Here is an 11,967-nt window from a genome sequence, read left to right as displayed (position 1 = left end):
CATAACCTCCAACTACTAAATTATAAAATTTAAGATATTTTATGATATCTCTCTATTTTTAATGACAAAATAAATTCACAAGTTTTTTATTTCATGAAACTTCTACTCAAGATTATTATATAACATTTTGATTATCCAAATGTCACCTTCATGTCTATAATAGAATTAGCTAGGCAATCCAACTATACTTAACAATTTAAATTAAATATAATTTACGAATGCTTATTTTTACGTTTTAGACATTACAATTTCTATATTTTATCAAATTATTTTCATACATCTTATACAATCTATTTCAATTATCATATAATTACCGGTTGATTTAGTCTTTTTTAAAATTACACAAAATGATCGGTTTTGTTTTTTATTTTATGTTCTAAACTCTACTTTTTAAATTTGTATACGTCATAATTTCCGACATATAAATACAATTATCTTCACTTTGCTATGGATGGAGTGAATGGACCATATTCTTCTTTTTTTCTCACGTACTTTTATTAATGAGCTTTGTTTATCTTGAAGTTGGTTATATGACATTAATCAATTTATGTTTAACGAAAACTTGAAAAAAGTACCTTTTCTTCCTTTATGTAATAGTATATTTTATTTGTTAGAAATTAGTTCAATGTGAATAATAAAATGAATTCAAATTTAAATTTTTATCTATTTAATTGAAATTTGAACTAAAAACTCTTTTATATTCAAATAATATGAAATGGTTAATTTATATTTTTGATATAATATTTTACGACCGCGCATAGCGTGGCTAAGTTACCTAGTTAAAGAACTAATCATGGGCTTATGATATTCATCAAACATTAATCAATAAGTTTAATTAATTTTATATCGGTTACATATGTTTTTTATTATTATTTTGCACACAAGTTCAAACCTATTTAACTCTTCTCTTTATTTAATGCATTTACATGAATTAGTTACATAAGTTGAAGGATTCCGTATCACTTACTAATGGTAGAATTTGAAAGTTTTTCTTCAATGTTATTAAATTAAATTTTGAATACCACTACTTATCTTCTGTTTTTTCCTCAGAATTTTAAACCTTTGTAAAAAATGATATTTCACTCTCTTCTGTCTATTAAAATTAATATCTCTCTCTCTCTTTTATTTTATATATTTTTTCTCTTATTTTCTAATTAAAAAAATCATATCTATATAATATAAAATGTGTGACAGTTTATTAATTGACATGTAGACTCAAGAGTCCCGCAAAATTATTTAAAAATCAATTATAAAAAAAGTAATGTTAAAAGTCTATATTATTCCTAATTAGGATGCCTAACTATAGGACAATATAAGAAAACTTAAAAGTTAAAAGTAAAATAAAATCTCCTTATTAAGGAAAAGGAAGGCATAGAACAACCGTTTTAAAAAAAAAACAAATAATGCAATTTTAAAAGGACGCTAAAATATTTATCGAACCGTATCAATATATAACCCTTTTAAATTAAACTGAGGTTTTTCGGGATGGCTCAGTTGGTTTGGAGGGTGGTTATCCACACGGATGATCCGGCATTGATCCCCTGAATGCCTTCTGAGTCGAGCCTGTCGCATGGGGCTTGCCTAGTACGGTTTACATCCCCTGTGTGGTTTACCCACTATTACACAGTAAGGATTTAGCGGCTGCGAATTATCCTAGGGTTCCAAAAAAAATAAAAATTAAACTGATCAAATACTATTTCCTCTTTAAAGTTCTATTTTCCTCTTAATTGATAGCACGAAAATAAGTTAAAATTTGCAAAAGTAAAAATTACTCATGCTTTCAAATTATACTTAAAACATTTAAAATTATATCATCTTTTTGAAAGAATGATAAAAACTTTTTAGGCCAAACACATACACAACCCCTCAAACTTGTCCTATTTTTTATTTTGGCACTTCAACTTAGCCTTTTTCCATTTTAATCCTTAAACTCCATTTTTTATGTACCATTTAAACACTTATACTATTTTTTATGATTTGTTTTTATTTATGTTCTTCAATAGCAATTTATTATTTTAAAAAAATAGACATGTGCCTGTTAATTTTCGTAAAAAAATTAAACATTCGCGAACGAACATAAAAAATTTCAAACAATAATATTATTTTTTGATATTTCTCTGTATTTTTGCATGAAAATAAATTGACGAAAGTTCTTTGATTTTCTTTCTTAAACATTCAATTAAATTAAATAACACTACTTATTTATTTTTTCTTATCATCTACGCTGTCTAAATTTAACGCAAATACTCACTTTTAATTTTTAATATAAATCAATACGAATAAAAAAAAAATCCATCTTCAAAAAGACTCGACTGACTTTGTTAATAACACTACTAAAAAAAGACTCTTGTTCATTGCTAATAACACTACTAAACAATGTTAAAACTCGACTGACTTTGTTAGGTTGTCAGTGATTTTAAAGAAAGAAAACCAACACAATTTCGTCGGTTATTTTTCACACAAAAATACAAACACTCTTAAAAAGAATTTTTTTTTTTTTTAAAAGAATTATTTTTTGTTAATTTTTAATTTTTTTAACTAAAATTAACTGACACATGTCAATTTAAAATAAGAAGTTGCTATTGAAATATATATATAAAAATAAAGAAATCATAAAAATAATATTTCGTGTTAAAATGGAACATAAAAAATGGAGTTTAAGGGTTAAAATGGAACAAGGGTAAAATAAAATGTCAAAATGAAAAATATGAACAAGTTAGAGGGGCTATATATGTGTTTGGCCAAGTTTTTATATAACATCTATTGCAATTTTAAAACGGTGCTGCTATGCTTTCTTTTTTCTTAATATGAAGATTTTTTTTTTACTTCTAAGTTTTCTTATATTGTCCTCTAATTAGGCATCCTAAACAGAAAAATATAAACATTTGATATTACCTTTTTTTATAATTTGTTTTTAAATAATCTTACGGGACTCTCCAAATGTCAATTAATATTGGTTATGCTTCGCATCCATATATTCTTCCACGGTCCACCTCACACCTTCATAATTCTTAATTAATTTTATTAGTGTGCAATGATAACGTGCTAAAAATTGAGAGATAAAAAAAAATGAAAACTAACACTACCGAACTATTCATACATGATTCAATCATTTTAGGTTCAGCTATGCATAGAAGAGTTTCATGGTACTCTATTTAAGGTTTTTTCTTTGAATAACCACAATTTATCTGGTGAAATTTATGTTTAGTAAATAAATTATTTAATTGAACTTATTTACTCAATATATTGAAATGATTTTCTTTTTACAGATAGAGATTTCTCATCTTTTTGGTTGAAAAGTTTACATTTTTGTATTTCATAATTATTTCTTGTTCATTTATAATTTTTTTCGTAAATTAAATTAATTATTGGAAAGGAAAAATTGTTACATAAATTGAAACAAAGAAAATAAAATGTTGTTGTTAAAATCGTTAAATGCTTATGAGGTAAACTATACTTCATTATCATTAGAATACTTACTTTTTGAACCCAAATATTAAATTGGGGGTTATTTTTCAACCCAATTTAGGAAAATGCTTAAAATAGACTATGGGGTTTACATCCAACAATAGTGCTAAAGTAACGCCTGCCAGAATTGAGCCAATTAGTTGAGCTATTATGTACACTGGTGCCTGCATCACATGAATGTGATGTTAATTAGTTTCTTCATTCACATTTTTGCTAATATGCTAACAATTGAGCTAGTAAAATTAAATCTAGCAATTTTACCATATGATTTTATTTTATGTCATTTGTGAAGGTAAATCGAAAAAGTTACTATGACTAGTACGTACTAATTTCCAGGGGGAGCGACGAAAGACGGTGAAAATGAGAGTTACAGCAGGATTAAAATGAGCTCCTGAAACTTGTGCCATGGAGTAAACCATGACCATAACAACAGCTCCCCATGTCATGTTTATACCGCCAAACGTTATGCTTTCATCATCCTGTAGCTTATACATTGCTACTGATCCACACCATGCAAATATTATCACGTAAGCCCCAATCGCCTCCGCAAATAACTGCATGTGTGCAATGGTTTCCGTGATAAGAATCTTAAAGGTTGAATCTAATCAAATTTAAATTTTGGATTCGTCTTAAAGAACCATACCTTTTGTGCAAGTCCAGCATTTGAACGAAGTCCTATGTTTGTATGAGATTGGGAACCAAATATATTGGCTGCTTCCATATTATGGTGATTTCTTCTTCTCAATTACCATCAATTTTCTCCACCATTGTGGGTATCATAAAAACAGGACATGAAAGTATAAAGGGAATTTGAAATTTTCTAAAGTTTTTTCTTATTTTTCCCAAGGTGAGGATATTAATTATAATTAAAGATATGATGAATAGTTGGAGAATTTGTTCCATCTGCTGTATATTAGGATCTCTAGGGTCCACAGTGTTTCAAACTTTGATTCAGCCCTCTGATTTACTTTGAAATATATATTTATACTCATCTTTTTTTCTTATTTTTTATAAATACAGTATGGTCCTTTTAAAAACTCCATCCGTTCCTTTTAAACATTCTCTGTATGTCACTAACAAACTATGAGAATGGAGAATTGGAACTTTTAACAGTTGTATAACCTTCAATACACAATCTATGTTAACAGAAATTAAACTCGAAAAGAGTATCTCTAAGATCTTAATAAGTTTTCCAAAATTATTAAACAATATAACCAGTCACCTGGCGCCTATTCAGAAGGACCCGGACTGGCATTCTTTCATATCATCTGATATTTCCAAGTATCAAGAGGACACCAGCACATAGTTGCAGGGAAGGAAGAAAGGATGATATCGGAAAAGAGAAACAAAATGATCGATGCTGAGACCAACATATCATGAATATATTTGAAGACGCTGATTTGCAACTCCCTGAAGCAGTTTGTGATTATTATGCCTTCCTCCTCTTGGTTGCCCAGGTATCCACCTTAAGTCTTTTCTCCTTTGAACCTCACCATTTCATCACATTTTCTGACAACCCACTTTCTATCCCTGAGCACTGAGTGGATGAGAACGAATCGAGTCATGAGACTCAGGCATTATTCAATATAGGTGCAAGGCGGACAAAAGTAAAGACAACCACAATATGCACCTTGGCTAACTGGAAAAACAAATTCTAGTCATTATTGCAACGCCATGGGATCCTGTGATCAAATAACACTGGCTGCAAGGAAACAACTGAATTGGCTTTTCTAACTCTCTTTGAAACTTGAAATAGACAAATCAGCTGGAGTGCATATCAGTGCCCTTTGCTGTAAATGTCTCAAACTTTGCTCCATACTAATTTGTACCATCTCAGCAAGCATCTCCTTTGTTTTTCCTAATTGTTCCTCTCCATCTATCTGACAGATGATATTGGAAACAATGTTCTCCAATGTGTCAGGTTCAAGTTCAGAATTAGGATATGGAGTGTCTCTGAGCAACCTTAGAAGTGTTTGCGCTTTTGTTTGAGACTTAGATGTTCCTTGAACAGTCAGCTCAAGAAGTCCAGGAATTACGCCTTCTTTCAATATTGTTTCCCGGTATTTACAGCGGTCACTCTGACACATTGTTAGTAGAGCACCTACAGCATGTTCTCGGCTTTGAAGAGATCCACTTTCAAGCACTTCTACTACTGCAAGTACTCCTCCTTCTTCAGATGTCACTGCAGTCCTTCCCTCCTCATAACACACTAAAGATTCTATAAGAGCAGTACATTTCTCAGCAGCTTTTGAGGACTTTTTACAGGATTTAAGCAAATCAACAATGAAATGTATGGGCTCTGTTTGAAGGATCAAGTTTAAGTTGCCTAGATAAGTTGCCAGGTTGTAAAGAGCCATCACTGCATCAACCTTGGCTTGTGAGCTTCCTTGTCTTAGGACATCTACAAGTCGATGAATGACACAAGAAGCACTAATGATGGGCTTTGTCACAGAAGAAGCAGATAATGTAACCAATGAGGCCGTTGCATGATCCTGTAGAGTTGAATTCTCTGATTGAAGAAAGCATATGATGGGTTCTAATGCACCAGCATTGATGATACTTATCTTGTTTCTGGTAGAAAAGGAAAAAAAAATTAGTCAAAATCAGAAGTTTGTTTAGTTCAGTTTAATCATTCTGGAATACTGTTAAAAATTGGCAGTCATCACTTCCAAATCTTTCTTTAACGGCTCACAAAAAACAACTAATCCAGATAATTTACTATTTGTAGAAAGGATCAAATCAGGTACAAAGTGCAGATAAGTGACAAAGCTCTTCTCATGCATATACACACATATACACCCAAATCAACAAATTCTATACTCTTTCCATTAGCTCAGTGAAATTGGAATGTGAACTTGAAAGCATACAAGGTATTACACATCACTGACAACCATCCCATTCCAAGCTAGAAATAGAAAATTATAACTATGGGACAAATGTTCACTGAACTTAAATTGATTTTCTCACACAAATCTGATCCAAAGAATTTGATGGATGGTAGAAGGTGTATAAACTTCATTGGAGAGAAATCAAGGGAAGCAAGCAACGAAGGAACTGAACTTAAAGCTTATAGCTAGAAGGACAAATACAACGGAGGAACTGAACTTACACCTTATAGTTTGAAGGCAAATGCAATGGAGGAACTTAAGTAAAAGCTTATAATTTGAAGGACAAACAGTTTCATGGTAGTGGGCTACGAATTGTGGTATTGATGCAAATGTTTAATTCTTCAGAGTTAACCAAAGTTTTCTTCATTCTTAATTTACTATTTGATTAGGGATCATAGAATAACTATAGAATGATAGTGGGTTCGGATTAATTCCCCGAAGCACTCATTGGTTGTCAAACATGGTGCATGCCAGCGAGAAGAACTGAATCTATTGAGATTTGAGATACAGAGCTATATTTTTGTCACTTTAGATGAACAAACAAATAAAAGAGTGAATATAAACTTAAATAGTAAACAGTAATCCCTGCTTTCTCAAAAAAGTAAATAGTAATCACTTAATGGATAACTCATTTACTTTAGGATCAAATTCTGATATTTCCCATTCTCGATTATAAAAAAGAACTCGTTCTTTGAGTAATCTGTACATCAGCACTTCTAAATTCTTCAACGCGTCATTGCTATTAAAATAACTCATTTACTTTAGGATCAAATTCTGATATTTCCCATTCTCGATTATAAAAAAGAACTCGTTCTTTGAGTAATCTGTACATCAGCACTTCTAAATTCTTCAACGCGTCATTGCTATTAAAATAACTCATTTACTTTAGGATCAAATTCTGATATTTCCCATTCTCGATTATAAAAAAGAACTAGTTCTTTGAGTAATCTGTACATCAGCACTTCTAAATTCTTCAACGCGTTATTGCTATTAAACAGCAGTAACCATCCTACATGAGAATATTTTAACAAAGAGTAGAATCTCCGTGAGGGGTTGACTAAAAAGCATTTCAGGTATATATATGCCTTCCAACTTTTTATCAACTTTAATGTTAACATTAGGGACAACCAGTATTATAATCACTAATGGGTGGCCCAATCAAAAGTCTGAAACTATTGAATTTTCCAAGAAAGTTTATTCCAGATTATCCAAAATACCATTGGTAGTTTCTTTTATATGAAACTTTAGTAAATGATTTTCTACTTCAAGAATCAGACAGAGAAGCACTATCGCATCATGAATCATGTTGAACACTTCCTCCAAATAATCATAAAAAAACACTAAAATTTCCAACTTCAACCATGCATTGAGCTTTATAAGTATAGATCTTAAAGTTCTAATCTTTCAACTGGAATCTGAAACTATTTTGAAGGCATTAACCAACAATATTCAAATGTGATTTCTACCAATTGAAATAAGCTCTTGTTTTTGTGACTCTTTAGTCTTTTAGTTGGAACTGAGTTTGACACTAGAATTTTAATCCTGCTTACATTTTGCAGCAATAAGACAGAGCGGGGAAAAGAAAACAGTAAATATAAGATGAGTGATCATGAAAAAGAAAAAAACAGAAGAAGAAACACCATCTTCACACTCCAATACTCCGAACCTGAGGGAAATATGCACTTGTGGAAATGAGGAGCAACAGAGTGTTTCGACGTCTAAAAAGCTAATAGGAAAAACATTAAAAACAGCCCAAAATTGGCACGGTGAATTCACGAGAAAAAAGTTGATAATTATCAACCCTTTCATAATTCAGGAAGCTCCAATGGGCCAACTATATCCAGTTTGCAACAGGATTGAGAATTCACTAGCATTTGACAGGCCAGTAAATTACTCAATGATTTGTATACACAAAAAGAATAGTGGGATCCAGGACAGTCAACATATTTTATTGATACATCAATTCCGACATTATTTTTCAGTTTTTCTGAAATAAAAATCATAAAAAAGAATTACATATTCCTTTGAGTAATCTGTACACCAGCACAACAAAATTCTTCAACGCGTTATTGCTATTAAAATAGCAGCAACCAGGACATTAGAATATGTTTTACAAAGAGTAGAATTTCCTAAAGGGGTCAACTAAAAAGCATTTCGGGTATATATGCCTTCAACTTTTGTCAACTTTAATAGTCACATCAGAAATAGCCAGTATTATAATCACTAATGATCAAATCAAAAGTCTGAAACTATTCAACTCGCCGATATACTTATTCCAGATTATCCAAAATAGCACAAGTAGCTTATTCTTTATGCAAATGAAATTTCTACTTCAAGAATTGGACACAGAAGCACCATTGCATCATGGATCATGTTGAACACTTGGTCCAAATAACATAAGAATCACTAAAATTCCTAACTTCAACTATCCATTAAGCTCTAGAAGTGCTTATCTTCTAAAAAATTGAAATTATTTTGAAGGCAGTAACAAACAATATTATAACCTGATTTCTACCACTTGAAATAAGCTCAATTTTTCTTTAAACTCTTTTAGTTTAGAACTTAGCTGGACACCAGAAATTCTTATCTTGCTTCCATTTTTGTAACAATTAGACAGAGCGGGAAAAAGAAAACAGTAAATATAAGATGAATGATTATGAAAAAAGCAAAAACAGAAAAAGAAAAGCATCATCTTCAAACTCCAATACACTGAATCCGAGGGAAAATTGCACTTAGAGAAACAATGAGCAACAGGGCAAATCAACATCTAAAAATAGGAAAACATTAGAACAGCCAAATTAGCACCGCATATTTAAGGAGACCAACCAATTCCAGTTTGCAATAGAATTGAGAATTCATGAGAAGTACCTTTCATCCTTAACAGCGAGATTGAGGAGGGCAAGTAAAGCGGCTTCCTTAGACTCAAATGAGTTAGAATGGAGCATATGAACTAGTGATTTCACGGAGTTAGAGAAATAACGGCGGTAACGTTTGGAGGTCTTGGTGAGGCGCCGAATTTCTCTAGCTGCCTGAACTTTCAAAGTGAGGTCATCGGATTGAATGAGAAGAAGGATTTCGTAAACGCTGGAAGACGACGCCGTTTTAGGAATATTATCGCCGGAATTGGCTGTGGTGTAGCTGTCACCGGCTCCAAGGTCCATCAGAAAAGTAAATAAATTAATGCGAAAATCGGAGTTGTTCAAAGCTCTATGGAGCTAGGGAATTTAAACAGAAAAAGAGGAATTTGTAGAGAGAGAAAGACACAGAGAGAGAAACGTAAGGTTAAGAAGAGAAGAAACATGGCCACCGGCGCCGTGGCGTTAAGTAAGAGATACAGAGCCCCACCCAGCCACCCACCCCGGTGGGGACAGCCACGGCGAGTGTGGGGTTTCAACGGTTTTTGTTAGTTGGTTTTTTCATCAGTACTAATACCATTACTTAGGGATGCTAATGACATAATTAGGATATTTACACTTTTAATTAAAAAACTATCTAAAAGTCTGAGGACTTATATCTAATTGGTCGAATTAATAAGTTTCGGATATAATAGATAAGATGTATAAAAGATGTGTTAATGCATATAATACTATTTCTGTCATTTTATTGTATTTTATCTATTCACTTTTACTACATCTTAGATGTCTGTTAAAAAATAATTATTTATATGGATATTTTATTATGATATCCATATTGATTAGTGTTTAGTATCATATCTTGAAAATTAATTTGAGAAATAAGTAATTGTAAGTGTAAAATATGAATTTTTTTTTTGATTTCTTCATCATATAGTTAAAGTGAAAATCTATTTTTGAAATAGTGGACAAGTAAAACTGAACGGAAGGAGGATACTAGTAGTGCTTTGTTTTCTTGATATAATAAAAGTGAAAATCTATTTTTGAAATAGTGAACGGGAGAGAACGTAGTAGTGCTTGGGTATTAAATTAATAAAAAAATGAAGATTTTTAAAATTTGTAATTTTAAACGTGTCATTATATTTAATAGTTATAAATTATATTATTAACAACAAAATAGAACTTATAATATTAACTCATTTATAAGTATATATAAAAAAAATACCATATTGTTGTTTAAATCAAACTAAAGAAAATATCACACAAAATAAAACAAATGGAGTGGCTTTAATTGTCAACTACAAACCTAATACATAACATGACACTACATGCACATGTTTGTCGATGTCCTTTCTTTACTTGTCTACACATTTATTTGTTAAGACAAATATTGGAGAGACTAAATAAAATGTAATAAACAAAAGGGAAAAAAATCAAAAATACCCCTTAATTTTGTGTTATTGATTGACTATGTCTTTATCGTTAAAATAAAGTTATTATTACCTCTGTCGTTACTAATTTCATTATTTATGCCCCTTAATTGAATGGAAAGCCCCAAATCAACTAAAATTTCTCAATTTTAGCCCGATCCAACCCACTTAATCATATAACTCTTTTTTTTTACCCAAATCAATTTTGTTTTCCGGACTTATTAAACAAAATGAGGAAAGTAGATGGATGTTCTTTTCTTCTGTTTCAAGTGATTTCTCTTCTTTTTTTCTCCGATTAGGCAACTGCGTAGGAATGGGTAGGGCTCTTCCTTTTGGCTAAATAGTTTCTTTTTTCCTTTTAATAAAGAAACATCCAATGATGCCATGTGATCCATAAAGCTTTCTCAAACCCATCTTAATTATTGCATCTCTTTTAATAATTTCGTTAGCCCAATATGTACTACCACTCCACTAGTATTGCAATGATGCAATCACACTTTTTTTTAGTCGACTAACTGTTTTTATATACTAGTTGAGATTTAGAATGGATTTCAGTCTAATTCTCTTGTATTACAAGGATTTTAGTCCAGAGAAAGTTTTAACTGCTTTCATCTCTTCTCTTCAAGAAATGACAACATTTAGCACCTAAGCGTGTGACCTAGGTGATTCTTTCCACCTGTTTTAGTTTTAGTGGATAAAGTTAATTGGTATTTGTTGCTAGTGGAAGGCATCCAAGGGTGTGACCTAGTGGTCAATGAAGTTAGATCTTAATTAATATACATATATATATAAAAAAAAAAATCAAAATTTGATTTATATACAATATAATTTTTCGATGAAGAGGTGTGCTTGACACCCCTTGGGTAAGGGTGGGTCCGCCCCTAGTGGGAGGTAAGATGACAAGTATCCCGTGGAATTAATCAAGATTTAGATCTTCTTTTTTTCCAAAAGAATGGCTGACAGCGGCGTCAGCTTCTTCTTTGTCCTCCTTACTTCTGCTTCTTTTGTCCTTCCGCTTCGGCTTCTTCATCCTCCCTTACTTTAAAAATAAATAAATAAATAATTGGTGTACCGTAAATCTGAGTTATTTCGAGCAAATTATATATCAAAAGACTTGAAACATCGAGAATACTTCATATCTAAAATTTGGTACGGTTTAGAGGTGATTTTGAGTTGATCGAGAATGAATAGTTAATGTATATCTCATGTATAGTTATGTTATATTTAGCTTTTTTAGTGTATCATAATGTATAGTCATTATATATTTCATGTAAAGCTATGCTATAGTTAGATTTTTGAGTGTATCATAATGTATAGTCAGTGTACAAC

At 31.3% G+C, this 11,967-nt stretch overlaps 1 protein-coding gene and 1 pseudogene across 1 annotated transcript; both read right to left on the bottom strand.

Annotated features, from left to right (window-relative positions):
* LOC102600137 (probable aquaporin NIP-type) overlaps nt 1–4,236 on the bottom strand; it is a 12,454-nt pseudogene extending 8,218 nt beyond the window's left edge.
* On the bottom strand, nt 3,544–9,768 carry LOC102599803 (U-box domain-containing protein 4-like). Its single transcript, XM_006346925.2, has 4 exons — nt 9,225–9,768; nt 4,112–6,039; nt 3,795–4,022; nt 3,544–3,632 (listed from the first exon to the last, which is right to left on the bottom strand). Exons 1-2 carry the CDS (start codon nt 9,515–9,517, stop codon nt 5,199–5,201), a joined length of 1,134 nt encoding a protein of 377 aa, XP_006346987.2. The 5' UTR covers nt 9,518–9,768; the 3' UTR covers nt 3,544–3,632; nt 3,795–4,022; nt 4,112–5,198.
* Between the last annotated feature and the right edge of the window lie 2,199 nt (nt 9,769–11,967).

The sequence above is a fragment of the Solanum tuberosum genome, unplaced genomic scaffold (assembly GCF_000226075.1).
Source record: "Solanum tuberosum cultivar DM 1-3 516 R44 unplaced genomic scaffold, SolTub_3.0 scf00085, whole genome shotgun sequence".
In the NCBI taxonomy this organism is placed as follows: Eukaryota; Viridiplantae; Streptophyta; class Magnoliopsida; order Solanales; family Solanaceae; genus Solanum; species Solanum tuberosum.
This window is presented reverse-complemented; position numbering and strand designations above follow the sequence as displayed.

Coding starts and splice junctions, on each gene's coding strand:
- LOC102599803 (XM_006346925.2), bottom strand. CDS start 9,517: ATGGACCTTGGAGCCGGTGACAGCTACACCACAGCCAATTCCGGCGAT. Junction 6,040..9,224: donor CTCGCTGTTAAGGATGAAAG/GTACTTCTCATG, acceptor CTTTTCTACCAG/AAACAAGATAAGTATCATCA.